At 37.5% G+C, this 15,824-nt stretch overlaps 1 protein-coding gene across 3 annotated transcripts in view; it reads left to right on the top strand.

The window, feature by feature from the left end:
• Positions 1–15,824, top strand: part of HSD17B12 (hydroxysteroid 17-beta dehydrogenase 12) — a 225,367-nt gene that overhangs the window by 51,827 nt on the left and 157,716 nt on the right. For all 3 annotated transcript variants that reach the window (XM_081798289.1, XM_081798288.1, XM_081798287.1), the window contains exons 2-3: positions 6,906–6,952; positions 8,176–8,251. In XM_081798289.1, coding sequence (XP_081654415.1) covers positions 6,906–6,952; positions 8,176–8,251 — 123 coding nt within the window. The remainder of the gene's footprint in view (positions 1–6,905; positions 6,953–8,175; positions 8,252–15,824) is intronic.

The raw sequence follows: 15,824 nt of genomic DNA, 5'->3' as shown, positions 1-15,824 counted from the left end.
TCAGGCTAAATTTTTAATATTTATATCTGTTGAAAGTCATATTGTTTCTGCTTAATATTTAAAGTCCTAACCATGGAATGGGTGATTTATAGAACAACTAATATCCAGAATGGATCTTATACATTGTTGTAGTCTCCAAAGTTGTGCACATAATAGTTTCTAAAAACTGTTAATTTGATTTAAATTTGATAGTTAATACTAGGAGATGATAGGAAAAAATGTTCCTGCTGGGAGTATAAAGTCAATTTTTTTTGAGAATTGTGTTTAGTATCTCATTCTCAACTAAAGTTAGTTTACTTTAGTATAATATGTTTCAGAGGAAACTTGGGGAACTTCCCAGTTTTAAAATGACCAAATAACTGCATTTCTAGCCTTTTATTTTTTGGAAATCCTCTCTAAAAATTAGGAGAATGAGAAACAGAAAGCTCCAGTTTGATGAGACTAGGGAACTTCTGAAATCCCTCATTCCCCAGTAACAGCAAATGTAGGTGGAAGAGTGGTACCTGCTTTCACAGAGCAGACACCAGAGTGCTCACAGACAATCCACCATTAGAAAGCACAAAGATTTGCTTTTGGATCCCAGAAAAGCACAACTAGAAGTGTCAGGTACTTCAAAAGACAAGGGTAGGGAAGGCCACTGAGCCAGATGTGCTTGAGACTCAGGGAAATTGGGCACAGAAGAAGGCAGAGGTGAGACACCCAGCTGAGAGCAGGGGTTGAATAAAAAGTCTGCAAACTAATAGCTGTTCACTTACCCAGCAGCCAGAAGATTGAAATTGAGAAATGCTTCTTAAGAAATACTCAAGGGTCTCAAAGAAAAGATCCTTTTGTGGAATCTCTAATAAAAAAGCTGGTTTACTCACTGATTACCCTAGAGCAAGGCTCACAATGTAATCACCCCACATATGCACACTAGTTGCCATATTAATGCTTCCAAGATGAGACAGACCAAAGTAGTCAAAAGGAATGTAGAGGAAACAGAATATAAGAAGAAAATATAAATATGGTTGACCCTTGAACAATGTGGGGATTAGGGGCCCTGTGCTGTCGAAAGCCTGCGTGTAACTTTTGACTCCCTGAAAACTTAACTACAAATAACCTACTGCTGACTGGAAGCCCTACTAACAGCAGTTGGTTAACATATATTTTATATTTTATGGATTAGCTGACTGTATTCTTACACCCAGAGAAAAGAAAAGCTTATTAAGAAAATCATAAGGAAAGGAAAATACATTTACAGTACTGTACTGTATTTATAAAATCTGTGTATAAGTGGACCCATGCAGTTCAAGCCCCTGTTGTTCAACGGCCAACTGTATATAAATAAAGTCTAATTATATCCTCAGAGATAAGAGAAGATAATAGGTCTATAATAAGAACAAGATGTTCCTTTAAAAAAAAAGGGGGGCAAGAGCAATCAGAATAAAGGAGAGCTCTTCAAAATTAAAAATTTGACAACCTAAAATTTAAAAGTCAATAGAAAGTTTGGAAGATAAAGTTGAAATTTCCAGGAAAGTAGAACAAAAAGAAAAGTATGATTAATAGAGAAACTGTTATATCTAAATTCTGATTAATAAGAATTGCAGAAAGAGAAAAGTGTGGGGAAGAAATTTTCAATGAATCAATATAAGAAAACTGCCAGAATTGAAGATCATGGATTTTAAGGCCCATCAGTGCCTAGCACCAATGAATGGGAAAACACCCACTGAAAGGTATATTATCGTGACTGAGTGCTGAAGATTAAATGATAATCCTAAAAGCTCCAGTGACCAAAAAGCAGGTCACTTATAAAATGGTCTGAACTCAGAATGGTGAAACACTTTTTGAGCAGTATTGGTGCTGGAAGACAATGGAGAGTTGTCTTCAGTTTTTTTTTTGTTGTTAAAAATGATTTCCTGCAATGAATCATGGAACACTACATCAAAAACTAATGATGTAATGTATGGTGATTAACATAATAAAAAAAAAGAAAAAAATGATTTCCTGCTTAGAATTTTATACCCAGTTAAAATATTATGTACGAGGTTAGAATATAGACGTTCTAAAAAAAAGACATACACAATCAAAAAGTTTTCTCTTAAGTTGTCAAAAAAAGTTTCTCTTAAGCTGTCACATGAATTTAATAGGATATTCTGGATGTCATCATAGAACAGAAGGACATTCAGTAACAAGAAAATATGAAAAAGATACGGACTTTTGTTGATAGTACAGTAGAACCCCCTCTTATCTGAGGTTTTGCTCTCTGCAGTTTCAGTTACCTGCAGTGAACTGTGATCCAGAAGCAGATGATCCTCCTTCTGACATCTTGTTAGAAGGTAAATAGTAGCCTATATCATAATGCCTACATCATTCATCTCAGTTCAGCTCATCATGTGGACATTTTATCTCACATCATCACAAGAAGAAGGCTGAGTATAGTACAATAAGGTTTTGCGTGAGAGACCATATTCACATAACTTTTATTATAGTACATTAGAATTGTTCTATTTTATTATTAATGTTGTTAATCTCTTACTATGCCTAACAAATTGAACTTTATCATAGGTATGTATGTCTAGGAAAAACCATAGTATATATAAGGTGTGGTACTATCCATAGTTTCAGGCATCGTTGGGGGTCTTGGAATGTATCCCCCATGGAAAAGAGGGGACTTCTATAATCTACCAATATTTGTTCATGAATTGTGACAAACGTAAGATGTTAGCAGTAGGAAAAACTGACTTGAAATACAGAGATCTCCCTGTATTATCTTCACAGTTTTTGGTAAGTCTAAAAAACTGTTCTAAAATAAAAAGTTTATTTAAAAAATACGTTTACAAAAATGTGTCTTCATGCATCTATCCTTGGAAAGCTACTGGTGGATGTGCTCCCTAATAAGGAACTAGAACAAGATCTAGAAATAAGAGCTTCAACACAGGAGAGAGAGGCCAAGGGAATTCCCAAGGTTATGTTCTAGAACAACAGCTGTGCAGCAGAGTAGCCATTCCAAGGAGGAACAGGATAAAAGCTGGAGGGCTCTGGGAAAGTAATCTCTATGGAAAAACAAAGGAAAAAAAATTCATGGGATTGGTTGTGTGGAAAATTGTACTGAGAGGCTGTTAGGGAATGGGAGATTTATTTTTATTTTATTTTATTTTTTTAAGATTTTATTTATTTGACAGAGAGAGACACAGCGAGAGAGGGAACACAAACAGGGGGAGTGTGAAAGGGAGAAGCAGGCTTCCCGCTGAGCACGGAGCCCGATGTAGGGCTCGATCCCAGGACCCCAGGATCATGACCTGGGCCAAAGACAGACGCTTAACGACTGAGCCACTCAGGAGCACCTGGGAGAAGATTTAAAAAGAAAACTATGCAAATGGAAGAAAAAGGCAATTTGAACCACAGGAAAAGAAAAATGTTGACCAAGAAAGGAAATGTAATTATACTATATTACTTGGTTCAGTAGTGAATAATATATTTACCTAGCCACAGTAATTGTTGTATAATAAAGAATTTGGCCTTCATCCCTGGTTTCTGGTGGGGAGAATCTAACTCCTTGGAATTTCCTGAATGATAGGATTGTCTTTATTATTCATGGCAGGCCCTGATACTTTATGCCAATGAGAGGACTCATGGTGGGACTCTGGATAGCTTCAAGATGGGGGATGGTCATGCCGTAAAAACCAACCATGTGATTAGAAGATTGAAGGTCTGAGCCATGTGATAGCAGCTCAACCTTCCAACCTCTGGGAGGGAAGGGGGGTTGGAGGTTGAGTTCAGTGACATGGTCAGTGATGCAGTCAACCATGCCTTTGTAATGAAGCCCATTACAAATTCTGGACGTTGAAGCTTGATGTGGCTTCCTAGTTGGTGAACACATTGGTGTGCTGTGAGGGTGAAGTGCTCTGATTCAGAGAGGGCACAGAAGCTCTGCATTTAGGACCCTCCTAGACCTTGCCCCATGTGACTATTCATTTGGTTGGTCCTGATTTGTAACCTTTATTTAAAAACTGTAATCACAAATCGTTAAGTTGTCCCAAGTCCTGTGACTTGTTTAGTGAATTGCTGAACCCGAGGAATTGTGGGAACCCTGAATTTTGTAGTCAGTCAGAGTGTGGGTGCCTGTCGGGATCTCTGAACTTGCAACTGATACCCGAAGTGTGGGCAGTTTTGCTGGGGCCCATGTCCTATGGTTAGTGTCAGAATTGAGTTGCATTATTTTAATAATGTACACACTGAGTATTGACAGAGTCTTGTGATACAATTTCATTGGAAGGAGGTGGAAGATAAAGAGGAGTGGGTGTTCCATCAATTATAATAAGTAATAAAAATTGATGAAGCAGGAGATAACAGTGTGAGCACAGGATTTAGAACAAGGATGAAAATATAAGAGGGGGTGCGCCTGCATGGCTTTGTTGGTTGAGCATCTAATTCTTGGTTTCAGCTCGGGTCATGATCTCAGGGTCGAGAGATCAAGCCCCTTGTTGGGCTCAGAGCTGAGCATGGAGCCTGCTTAAGATTCTCTCTCCCTCTCCCTTTGCCCCTCCTCCCCAGTGCACACTCACTCTCTCTCCCACCCCCCAAAACTGTAAAAAACACAAAGATCAGTTTTGCAACCTCTAATGAAATTCTGTATCTCAGTGGTGATCAATGCCTGCTAATAAAACAAGAAAGAAAGATAACCAGACATGAGCCTCCTGATGTAAATATGCATTATCACTTTTGAAGTATTCTTACCAAAAAAATCAAACTTGAATTTGATCAAGCATTGATAGGTAACCACTAGGGGACAGAAGAACATGTTACATGACATCAGGGGAATGTAATCAGCAAATGCCAGGCTGGGAAAGTAATAGGACCCAATCTCTTCAACAACTAGTAGGGAAGTTGGGGGTGGGGGGAGGAAGGGAGGGAGAAGGAGTAAAGGGGAGGAGAGAGAGATGGAGGTTGAATAAATAGATATAGAAGGGTAGATGGATAGATAGACCTATAGATTAAAAGAGATTTAATAGACATTAACCAATTTTAAGTATGGAAGTTATTTAATCCTGATTTGACCAAATTACTAGAAGTTTTCTGAAACACTTGTGAAAATTTACATACTGATTAGATAATTGATGTTTGATTTGGTATTAGATAATTAGGATTTATGATTTCCAGTTTAGGAATCAGGATAATGGTATTGTGGTTATTTTAAATAACATATACTGAAATTCTTATGAAGTCATATGATGTTATTGATTTACTTAAATAATCTGAGATGGGAGGAAGTGGGTGGAGGTGTAGTTGAAGCAAGATTAGTTAAAATCAAGTTGATAGTCTTCGAAGCTGGGTCATGGGTACATTTGGGTTTGTTATACTGTTTTTATTTTTTGATATGTTTGCCCTTTGGTAATTTGAAAAAGTGTTTTTAGGACAAATATAAGAAAATCCTACTTTACTCCATAACTTGTTTTCCATAATTTGTAAATGGTTTGGAAAATCTCATAGAGAAGTTTGAGGCACATCCCTAACAATTTGGAGGAAATGGCTATGCTCTGAATTTGTAACAAGCATCATTACAGTATTTCAGAGATAAGATACCATGATGAAGCCTGACCCATTATAATTTTCAAATGTTTCTGCTACATAAGGTTTTTGAGGGGGGCCTGGGTGGCTCAGTTGGTTAAGTGTCTGCTTTGGCTCCGGTCATGATCCCAGGGTCCTGGGATCAAGCACCGCTTCAGGTTCTCCACTCAGTGGCAAGTCTGCTTCTCCCTCTCCCTCTGTGCTCTCTCTCGCTCTCTCTCTCTCAAATAAGTAAAATCTTTTTTTATTTTTTTTAAGATCTTATTTATTTGACAGAGCAAGAGAGCACTAGCAGGGGGAACAGTAGAGGGAGAGGGAGAAGCAGGCTCCCCACCAAGCAGGGAGCCCAATGCAGGACTCAATCTCAGGACTCTGGGATCATGACCTGAGCCGAAGGCAGACTTTTAACCATCTGAGCCAACGAGGCGCCCCCAAATAAATAAATAAAATCTTAAAAAAAAAAAAAAAAAAAAGGTTTTTGAGCTTGTAAGAGAAATGCACTTTCCCATAGAAGAAATCAATCTTACTCAATTTTTTTATTGCCCATAATTTTGAAAAATTAAGTTCATTAAGGTATAACAGATATATACTTAAATATGCATTTTTAAAGTGAATTTTTACATACTTACGCACCCAAATCAAGATACAGGATATACATCCTCTACCCCAGAGGTCCCTTAATGTTCCTTCCTTGTCATCTACCCCCTCACCCACAGGTAATCAATATTCTGATTTCTGTCATCGTAGATTAGTTTTACCCTTTTTTTTTTTGGCCTTCATGGATGGAATCATAACAACTTGGATGCTTTTGTGTCAGGCTTTTTTCACTCAGCATAATGTCTGGGAGATTTGTCCATGTTTTGAATATATCGGTAGTTCTTTTTTATTGCTATTTAGTATTCCATTATATGAACATACCTCTGTTTACTTATTCTCTTGTAGATCAATGTTTGGGCATGTTTACCTATTACACATAAATAAAGCTACCATGAACATTCTTTTGATAGACATGATGCGTTCATACCTCTTGGGAATTGCTAGGTCACAGGGTAGGCATATGTTTAGTTCTGGACATAATGCCAAATAGCTTTTTTTCAAAATGATTGTATCAATTTACAGTGCCACCAGCAATGTATGAAAGTTCCAGTTGCTCCATAACCTTGTCAAGACTTGGTATTGCAGTCTTTTAAATTTTAGCCACTGTGGTGGGTATTCCATCTTAAATTTCAATCACTAGTGTTGCTTCATCTTTTACATCAAAGTATTACACAGGTCCTCTGGTGTATAACTGGTGGGTCCTAACTATGCTTGGTTCTTCATTGCAGCTCTTAACCTAAACTGTTTTTTTCTTTTCTCAGTTGTCACAGGTGGTACTGATGGAATTGGAAAATCATATGCAGAAGAGGTAGGTAATTTTCAAGATCTTTTTTTTTTTTGTATAAAAATAAAAGAACAAATACAGGATTATCTCTTATAGTTGCTTTGATTGTTGAAGTTTAAAAGAAATACAGTGTTATATAGTACAATAGATATACTTTATTTCTAATCAGAAACACCACGCTTGCTCAAAGACAATTTTAAAATAAATTTTTGTGCAAAAATGAGTATAAAACTTTCCCAGTAAATTGGAATTGGGGAAAATGTAGCATAGTTTTATTTTATATTGTGTAATTATGGACAGTCCTTAGTTTTAAAGTCAGTTGTTTTGAACTATTTTCCAAAAGGTGGCTGTATTATTATGGAATAGTTTTATTTCCAGGCTAGTCCATGGCATCATTTTGTTAATAAGACTATAATTGACAAAAAGATATTGATGGACATGGGCAAAGGGCAACGTCATGAAAGCATAGGGACCATGTAGTTTGAGGGCCATTGTACAAAGCAGGAGCATTGGTAGTACTTCTTTAAGGCAAGCTTCCCTGCCCTCTGGTTCCGCTGAAGCACCGCAGCTTATGATACTGCCCAGTTGTGATGACAATCTTGGCAGATCCACTGGATTTCTCATTCGTCATTTCCAACAGAGGATCTTTTTAAATCTTCCTTGTTGCCAGTCGTTCAGTCTTTATGTATCCAGTCCAAAACAAAATATTTTTTAAAGCTGACTTTTAAATTATAGAAGTAATAGATACTTACGATTTTATTTCTTTATTTATGAAAGATTATTTTAGAGAAAGAGTGCGATCATGAATGGGAGGGGCAGAGGAAGAAAAAGAGACAAACTCAAGCAGACTCTGCATGCAGGGCTCAATCTCATGACCCTAAGATCACGACCTGAGCTGAAACCAAGTTAGACACTTAACCAGCTACGCCACCCAGATGCCCCAGTACTTATGATTTTAAAAACTAAAGCAGTGTAGATGGGTACAAAATGAAAATAGAAGTTTTACTCCTTCTGAGACCCTTTGACATTTATATACTAACTTGATTCAGAAAGATAGCCCTTTGGGGGAATCCTTTTGTAAAGTCTTCATTTTGGATTGCCCATTCATTATAACTTAGGTTTATTGGTTTTTTTAGTTGGGTTTACCATATTATCAGGTTTTCTTAAAATGAGAATATATCTGATTTCTGTTTTTAAATGAAATGTACAGGTGTGGTTCAACTGCTTGGTGTTCTTTATTGTTTCAGTTAGCGAAACATGGAATGAAGGTTGTCCTTATCAGCAGATCACAGGATAAACTGAATCAAGTTTCCAGTGAAATAAGTAAGTTTTTCACACACCCTCTTCTTTCATATTTATGAAAGGAATACAGCTAATCTAAGCTGAATGTTTTCAAGTAGGTATCTAGCACTGACGTATTTCTTTATAGTTCAGAAAGCTTCTTATGTTATTAAAAGGGATGCTTTAAAATGGATCATCATTTTTTTTTCAAATTAATATGGGACTGTTAAAATTTCCTTAAAGTGTCTTTTCCTGACTCACTTAGTTGTTGTTAGGAGCCAGATTCTCTGATTATTTTATCATGTTCTACTTAAACACCTGAATTCCTTTTCTGTTGCTTTATTTCAGTATTCTTGCATTTTCTTTTCACTCTTTGACATCATTGCCTCTAAATGTAATCATATATAATTGAAGAAAAATACAGAAGGCAGTCTATCTACATACGAGAGGGAATCTTTTGAGCTTTCTTCTTAGGCAGCTATGCTTGAGACCTGAATTACTATATAGCAAAGATTCTTAACTCATGTCTAATTAACCAACCTGATGGATAAAGCAGTGCTGTCCATTTCCTTGGTAGAACACACTAACTGCTGTTCCCAGCATGCTGACTGTTGGCGGCTGGTCAGGTTCTCAGTGTGACGCTTTTGTGCTTTTACCCCCCCAAGTCAACTTATTGGCTTTAAGAGTCAGCTATGTTTGTTCCCAAAGTTATGCTGAGTGCATTTATTATTTAATATTCCACACACTGATGCGGTATTTGTGTAAAAAGGGGGAGTTATTTCTACAAAAACGAATTTGAATGCTCTGAAAAAAGTGAGAAAAGCAAGTTCTTTCAGAAATTGACTGTCAAATTAGCGGTGAACAAGACAAATGTAAAATAATTGGAAAAAATGATAAAAAGTAAGAAATTTGCTCTCCGATTGTTTTGTGTATGTTGAAATTTTCGCTGCACTTTAAAAGAACTAGATCTGCGATCATAAATGATGCATTATGGGCACGGGTGAGACAGGAAAGTCTGGAATACCGGTCCGCAGATCTAAACTCAAATGTAAGGCAGGGGTCCTACCCAGAGAACTGGTGAATGAATTACACTTATGTAAGGTTTAAATTAAATAAAATGGTTACAATGTGTATTTGTCATTTTCTAGGATTCCTGCTTTAACTTCTATGAGTAGCCAACTAATAAACTGCTCCAATTCTTTCAGAGGAGAGAGGATTTCTACTGTATTTTTTTTCAGCGTTATTGAGATATCTCAATTGATATATAACATTGTGTAAGCTGAAGGCATACCACATACTATATTTTATTATTAACATTACTACCTACTATTAACATTTATATGGTGCTTTATTATTTATTTATTCCCTCAGATGTATTATCCTCTTTTATCTTTCAGACATCCTTGTGAGGTATATATTTTTGTTATTGTTTCTTTCCAGGCCGTAACTGGTTCTTCTGGACAGATTACATATAAATGCACTTAATCTTTATGTAAAAAACAGATCCTTATAGATACTAATATTAAGTATGCTAAATCTTTTTTTTTTTTCTTAAACCCTGTTGCTGTCATAGATCTTTACATCTTTGGCATTTAAGGATTTTAACTTTCAAGTTTTGAATTATGTAAACACAACCCTGAAGGTCCAAGACATACAGTATTTTGCAGTTTGGCTAAGGTGGGAATTTGAATGAAACCATGGCACTAATGAGCCTGAGGCAGTTAATTTAGATAGTAGTTGAACTTCGTATGTTTGCCTGGATCTTAACACTGTTTCTTTCTTAGTTACTTGTGCTCATGTGTATAATTAACTCTTACTCTGTGTATAACTGATATAATATATATATGTTGGGTTTGTGCATGTGTAGATAAAATTGGCTGTTAATGAAAGCATTTACTAGTTGCTGGAAGTAAAGGTTCATAGGTGAAAAATAGAACCTTTGATGAAATGGAATGTTGAATTTTGAAATGCTGTGATCTGAACAAACCACCATCTTGATCCCAAGACAAGTAAAAGCTACCTCATGACAGTCTTTTAGAAAGTGCTCCAGCCTGTACCAAAAATTGCTCAACAAGCCAGAAGTATACTTTAATGATATTTGAGAATTTATTCACTTGTGATAGGAGGTGACATGTGACTGTGGGCAGAGATGCCATTCTGGATAAAGACGGGATTCTGTTCAAACATTTTCATGAAGGGACAGATAGTGATGCACTGAATTGACCTTTATTATGTTTTCCTGGGCATCATATAAATTTAATGAGAAAGGTGGTATCAGCAGACCAGGTCATCAGTTCTAAGCTGAAGAAATACAAAGAGGAGATTACATACATCTGTACAGGTTTTCAGCTCAGACGTAAATCATCTCTTTGGCAGGATAGTGTTTTCATGAACATATCTATTCCAGGAGAAGGAAGGACCAGAATTTAATGTTGACAGAGACAGACTAACTCTGTTTCTGCCTTCAGCACATCTTTATTAAATGCCTGTGCACCAGGTCCTGTCCTAGATAGTCCGCATACAGTGGTGAGCATGACAGAGGCACTCCTTGCTTTCATGGAACTTACACGCTAGTGGAGGAGACAGAGAAAAAAAACAGGTAGAAAAGCAAAAAACAAAACAAAGCAAATCAGACAAATAAATAATTGCAGTTTGTAATAGTGCCATGAAAGAAACAAACAAGGAGAGAACATGGAGAAGTTCTCATTTTGTAGCAAGGTGGTGAATTTTATGACTGACAGGGTGTTAAAGGGCCAGACTAATAACCTCTTGCCCACATAATGGCACTCCAGTTAGCAGCTGGAGCCTTAGGTGATGAGAGTATCCACTGGGCCCTCTTAGGGGGTGTAGTGGTGGAGGCGTTGTGTGTGCAGGTTGCACAAGATAAATCCACTCCAGCATTTCTAAATGAGCCTTTGAATCCCTGCCTCTGCATCACGCCAGGGAAGTTGTTTCCTCCCAAACTTACTAAATGGAGGGCCGTCATGGAGTCCAAGTTGCAGTCAGCCAACCAAGTTAACTAAATCTTAGAGCCCCTTCCAGTTGTATAAGCTAAATCTCTGGTAAGTGATTCATATTTTAAAAACTATCCCAGTCTGGTATTGTATTATGTTTTCCTTGGCCTAACACTCTTAGAATCATTCTCATACAGGTTTCCTAGGTATCTGCCAATACAAATTAGCAAACTTTTGCAACTATTTTTGTGTGTCAGTTATTATCTTATGGATCTGACTTTATACTTGTTCCTCAAAGAATGCTGTGATCTTACCGTGTTATGAGTAGCAGTAAGGGATGGTCTCATTGGGTCTTGAGGAGAAGAGGAATTCTCTTGCAATTGCCCTTAGAGTTATCATGAGGTTATGCAGGTTCTTCAATCCAGGGAAAGCTAATCTCTTCTGACATAGGAGAGCAGGCTATTTCTCTTTGCACTGGCAAAGGAGGCTCAGAATAGCTCAGGGGTTCAAGATCCTTGGCATCAGTTGAGTCCACGCAGATATCCCCATCCCAAGTCTCATTCAGTGTTTTCACTTTCATACATGAGACATGGTGAGTCTGTGGAGTTCAGTTTACACATTGTAATTCTGCACCTGGCACAGTTAAATCTGATGTTAGCAAGGGGAGCCCTGTGGCTATAAAACATATAGAGGTTTTTATTAGGGCTGCCATAGAAGTTCTCTGTTCATAAATGGGAGCTGCAATTTTAAAGACCCAAGCTTGTCATTTTCTTTCTGTAAATGCTCCAGTGTGTTCAGAAGAAGCCATGCCATACCACAATCTTTGTATTCATCATTTCTGCCCAACTCAAATGTGACAGCCACTTGGTCCCTTAAGGTACTTCTTCAGTGGATACTTTATTATAATCAGCAGCCAGCATTAATTTGATTAATGGTGATGCAACTGCATTATGGATCAAATCAAACCAATATCAAAGTCCTCTGAGGTCTGTTTTTGGGGATCCCACTCCTGATATCAATTTCTGTATCAGTCAGACTTGTGTCAAGAAACAGAAGTCAGGCAAGTTAGTTTAACTAGGCTAACTTGTCTTTTCTAATCCAGCTCTTACATTCACTCCAGGAAGTTAAACTCATCCCTCCTTCTTTCCTACGTGACTGAAAGAAGGAAAGAGGAAAGGAGGGGATTGAAAAAGAAACCACATGCCAACTGAGAAAAAACAAGGACTCTTCTGGGCTCCTGTCACCTTCTGACTCTCCACTGTCGTTATGTAAACTTGGGGATTCTGTTTCTTTAGAAGCAATTTCTTGTGAGTGTGGAGGACAACCTACTTATCAAAGTTCTCCAGGAAAATTTTTAAAGGATTATATATAATTAATAGGGAACTAAATGTTTTGCCAACAATGGATAAGTGCCTTCTCAGGATCGACTGCTTTGATGAATTTTTGCTTCTTTGTAAGGATACCTGTCACCCATTGAATTAATACAAGCTGAGAGTCAACACATACATAATAAGCTTATTTTATTATCTTTGTTAGCCAGGACTATTAATATATTCAGTATTTTTGTCGATTTTGATTTGTCAAAGAGAAAAACTCCTAGATAATTTTTGAACTCTGAGCTAAGTTTTTACTTGCAAAAAGCACAGAGCAAAGACTAGCTTTTAGATCAACCTATTGGCTCACAGAATATAGAGATGGTGATATTTACAGTCCATATTTGTTCATGGCAGTTGGTAATTCTGATTGCATTCACTTTAATCGGCTTTGATTTAAAAAACACACATTTCTGTCTTTGATTAAAAAAAACAAGGGGCATTTGGCTTAGTCACAAGAGCATCTGACTCTTGAGTCAGAGCCCCATGTTGGGTTGTAGAGATTACTTAAATAAATAAAAGAAAAACAGATAGGGTGTTTCTCTCTTTTTGTTAATTATCTCAGGGTGTAAAGCTCTGGGATGGCCCTGTAATTCCGTGATCTCTTGAAATGTAAAGCTTTTAGAAAGGTAAGCACCGGGTGTTATACGCAAACAATGAATCATGGAACACTACATCAAAAACTAATGATGTAATGTATGGTGATTAACATAACATAATAAAAAAAAGAAATGTAAATCTTATTGGTCTGTAGTCAACAGAGGAATAGGGCTAGGTTAAAAAAAAAAAATCAGTTTCACTTTTTCAAACGTTACCTCTGATCAAATCTGTATAGTTAGATGTGGATTTGACCAAATAAGTTTGTTTCACAATTTTCTGATGCACTCTCAGTAGCATTAATGTGATGCCTTGTTATATTTAGCCTGTTTCATTTACATAAGGACAACGAGGTATTAGTGAACCTTTTTACTTTCATGTTTAATGAAACTAGAACCACATGATGTTAGGATCAGAGAGTTGACCTCATGCAGCCCCTAGAGTCTTATATGTTTTTCTGTCACTTCTGTAGTTACCAGAAATATTTTTATTGCCCCTACAGTTCACATATTCTAAGGTAAGGAACCACCAGGAACCAAAACCCAGCTGGTTTGCCTCTCCTGGTTTTGCCTGTGGTGCCTGTAATTACAGAGGTATCCTCGTACTTCAAGATCTCCAAATTTGTCAATGTTTCCAGAAAGTGGCATTCTGTACTACCCATGAGACTGAGGTCCCACAAGCCACTGAGCAGGTGCCAGGACCGTTTCCGTGAAGCATTGTTTCTACATATTGGAATGTAATTATTGTTCCTTACTAGTGGGCTTGTCATGCCTAATTAAATGAGATTTACCATTAAATGAAACATTTCTGGCATGGTCATGGTTACAAATTTGTTTTATCTAATTATATCCTGGTAGGAGGAAGGATAGATTCTTATTGAGCCTATGCAAATAATTACATTGCCATGTAAGGTGAAAGAACTCAGTAAGGACATGTATACCATCTGACTACCATTGCTGATTAGTTTTGCAGACAAGGCCAATCAATATGTGTTGTATTTTCTTTTTCTTTTTCTTTTTTTTAATATTATGTGTGGTATTTTCTATACATTTTCCATCTTTAAATTTACCTAAACAATTTAATAGTTTATGTTCCAGTTGCTATTGCTGCATAACAACTACCCCAAACTTATCAATGTGAAATAATAACCGTGTTAGGCACTCAAAAATTCTGCTGATCAGGAGTTTCGCCAGGACCTGGGGGGACAGTTCTTTTGCTTCCCATGGCATTACTGAGTTCCCTAACTGTGATACTCAGCTGGTGGAGAGGCTGGTTCAAAAGATTTAAGATGGCTTCTCTCACAGGGCTGGTGCCGTGGTTGGGAATGCCCGGAAAGCTGGACAGAGCTGGGACTGTTGGCCAGAGTGCCTCTGCATAGTCTCTAGCATGGCCAGATCAGGGTAGCTGGACTCCTCACAGGATAACTGTCATCCCTCACAGTGAACGTTGCAAGACAACGAAGCATAAGCTGATGTCTTTTTGTGACCTAGAACTCACATAGCATTACTTTTGCTGTATTCTATTCGTCAAAGCAGACATGAGCCTGCCGAGATCCAAGGTGAGAGGAATAGACTCCACATCTTGATGGAGGAGTGATGTGGTAACATTGGAAAAGAGTGTGTGGGAAGGGAGATATTTCTGGAAAATAAAATCTGGATCTGGAAAATACAGTCAGCCACAGTTTATAAGCTATATTAAGGTTTTTCAGGGAATATTTTTCTCGATTTCTGGGGGATCAGTTGGAGCAACATACCAGTCAAAGAGTGCTTCATTCCGGTTTGCCCAAGGACAGCCAGCCACAAAGGGCTGGGGGAGTAAAAAATTAAGAAGAAAGAAAAATGTTTTCTCAAAACGACTGTTAAATTTCCTTCATTGATCTCCTTCAGTTGCAAAATTAATTCTTCCGTGGGATCTTGGGTCAAAAACATTAAAGAGTTCTATAGATACTGACTCAGTTTCCTGGTATAATCTGTCCCATAGTTGAGCTTGGTGGCAGTGTCAGGTTACATTGGGAAGGAAGTCTGACATGGGAGTTGATTGTTTGCAGCATCCGTGACGGTCAAGAGTACTGAAACAGGCCTCCATCTACTGAGGCTATTATTCTTTATGTGTTCTTCCTAAAGACTCAGTTTTCTGACGTCCAGCTTAAGGGCCTCCAGCTTTTGGCAAACATGAAGGAAAAGTAGGAACCACCTGTTAATAAGACTGATGATCTCTGGTTCACTTATTACAGTAATTAACAGTGTCAGAACAGAATACCCTGTTTTGGTATAATATAGAGCTAATTAATGATTTCGTCAATGATTTTTCTCAGGTCATGAGCCTTATGGTGGACACTAAAGGCATTGATAAAGCTCCAGGGACTTCTATAAAGTGTTTTAAAATTGCCACCAATTAACCGTAATCTTAGATATCATTTTGTTCATAGTCGTGTGCCATGCTATGCACAGGAGCGTGAATATGTTTCTGTCTGTCCTGAAAAGTATACACATGTTGAACGATATTCATTATTAGTCACACCTTGGCTCTGCCCATGTTATGGGCTTGATAAACAGAGCAGCTCTCATAAGAGAGTTGAGCTAATTAAAATAGAAAATATACTACATATCTAGTTTTTTCCTAATAGCCTCTCTGCTGAGTAGTGCTACCTAGTGGCCATCTGGGAAATACCAATGATAGTTTGGGTATAAC

Source organism: Leptonychotes weddellii, chromosome 11 (genome assembly GCF_054177405.1).
Source record: "Leptonychotes weddellii isolate Sample4059 chromosome 11, ASM5417740v2, whole genome shotgun sequence".
Taxonomy (NCBI): domain Eukaryota; kingdom Metazoa; phylum Chordata; class Mammalia; order Carnivora; family Phocidae; genus Leptonychotes; species Leptonychotes weddellii.
Note: the sequence above shows the minus strand (reverse complement) of the source record. Positions and strands in the feature narration are given on the sequence as shown.